This window comes from Loa loa, assembly GCF_000183805.2.
Source record: "Loa loa unplaced genomic scaffold supercont3.224, whole genome shotgun sequence".
Classification (NCBI taxonomy): domain Eukaryota; kingdom Metazoa; phylum Nematoda; class Chromadorea; order Rhabditida; family Onchocercidae; genus Loa; species Loa loa.
Genome location: NW_018108404.1, coordinates 107,753 through 109,715, shown reverse-complemented (window position 1 = coordinate 109,715; position 1,963 = coordinate 107,753). Strand labels below are relative to the sequence as shown.

Here is a 1,963-nt window from a genome sequence, read left to right as displayed (position 1 = left end):
GAAGAGGCAGAAAGAACCCTCAGTTTTGTCACGACTGAGGAAAATCGGCGACAGCCTTTCATGCAAGAAACAATTACCTTTTCAGTAATCGTCAAATGAACTTTGGAGTGATATTCTGTATCAGATGAGATCTAATCGTTTAATAAACGAAAGAACATAAGGTCAGCTGCTGTTCGAATTCTCATAGTCGATTTACTTTTCTTGGATTCAGATGTAATTCCCATTGTCTTGTTGAATGACTTCCATCCACCTCTTTGACGATCTTGCATATCGTTAATAAACGGTCTGATAGTTGTCATTATTACTCGTGGAATTGTACGTAGAGGAAATCAGCAAATTCATTAGTTGTAGAATTGCGATACTGAACACGAATTCACACAATTGTATTCCCTAAAAAGACTACAAGAATTTCTTGTAGGGCAAGGAGACAAAAATAATAAATTAAGAGAATCAAGAGTAAACTATATTAGGAATAATCTGAGATACTAGACAAAAACAAAAAACATAAAAAGTGGAAAACTAAAAAGGATCTAGAGAATAAAAAAGCAATAAAAAACCTTTTCGAGATCGATTTTTTTGTTTGGATCTTGGTTTATTTCGGCCATCAATAACTGTTTGTGATTTATTTTTGTTCCGTTTTCCAATTTGATAGAGTTCTTAATGGAACCTTTATCGATAACGATATCACCATTCATTAGATGAGAATCGATAAATTTGCAATTCGTATTGTAATAGTTTCATTTCCTTTGAAGACGGATGAGGTTTGGTGTTCATCTATGATATGATGCTTTTCATGCGGTTTCCCTTCAAAGGTACCGATTTCTCGGTACAGATTATCGCTTCCTTTTTGTCCTATAGCATAATCCTGGTGTTAGTTACGCATTTCCCGTTAGTACTGCACAAATGTTCTGCATTGCCGAGATCTAAGACCAGGCTTCCATCATACATAAGTCTCTTTGTAGCAGGAAATTTATTGTCGACTGATATCGAGTTCCAAACCATCCATACGAATATTTTACGTTCTTATCAGTGTTCCTTAGGAGAAATTTGTTTAAAGTTAATTATACCTAGTCTTTGACCAGCAAGTGTTCTGCAAAGATGCGAATTTATTGCCGAAACAATGGTTCTAAATTTATAATTATCGATTGTTTCGGATCAGAAACAATCGATAATCATAAATTTAAAAAAGCTTTCATGCGTAATGATCGGATGATATTACTGCATTTTACTGTGGGTATCCATCCGTACATGGGTTCGAGTGTAGACTGCTACTTTCGCTGATATGAAAATGTGCTTCGTATTGTTTCCGCACTCCCACTTTTCTGGTATACTAAAGGGAATAGTAAACAATCATTGCAGGTTTTTATCCTTGATGCTTGCTGTATTAGCATTGTAATCATGGCCAATGAAATTACACCTCTTAAGATTGGATTAGATTTGCCTGTCACTTGATGAATTCGTTCTTTTGTGAGCCTTTTGATTTGTGCGGGGATTAGCTCTTTTAATTGTTCGGGTTCTTTTATTGTTGAAGATTCTGAATTTTCTTCAGTTATTTCTAAACGAGAGAACATATTGATCGGTCTATTAAGTAATTTTCCGCCTGCGATTTCTATTGTAGCATTTCGTACTTCGCCATCTCTTCCTCTTTTAATCTTTTTCATCTTCACTTGTTTTCACGTACCGCGTGGAATTTCAGGTTCATTTAGCAGCATAGCTTCGTTGTTGCGAAGAAACTCACCTTATCAGATTTTTCAGAGAGTACAGTTCATAACAGGTATATTCTCTTAGGCTAACTAGATATTCATTTCTTCAAATATCCCGGTCCGAGATTTTTGGAGTATTTTCCAATACTTGACGAGCTTCTCCTTGGTAGTGGTCTCGTATGGCGTGTATTCTTCTTGATCATCATCATCAAATGATATTTGTCGATGGGCATTTAGCGAAATGAAATCTATTGGTCTAT

General features: G+C 35.6%; 1 protein-coding gene across 1 annotated transcript; it reads right to left on the bottom strand.

The window, feature by feature from the left end:
- Positions 1–1,268: 1,268 nt before the first annotated feature.
- On the bottom strand, positions 1,269–1,661 carry LOAG_18203 (hypothetical protein; the record flags this gene model as incomplete). The annotated part of the gene is made up of 1 exon (XM_020450868.1): positions 1,269–1,661. One exon carries the CDS (start codon positions 1,659–1,661, stop codon positions 1,269–1,271), a length of 393 nt encoding a protein of 130 aa, XP_020305406.1.
- Positions 1,662–1,963: the final 302 nt, after the last annotated feature.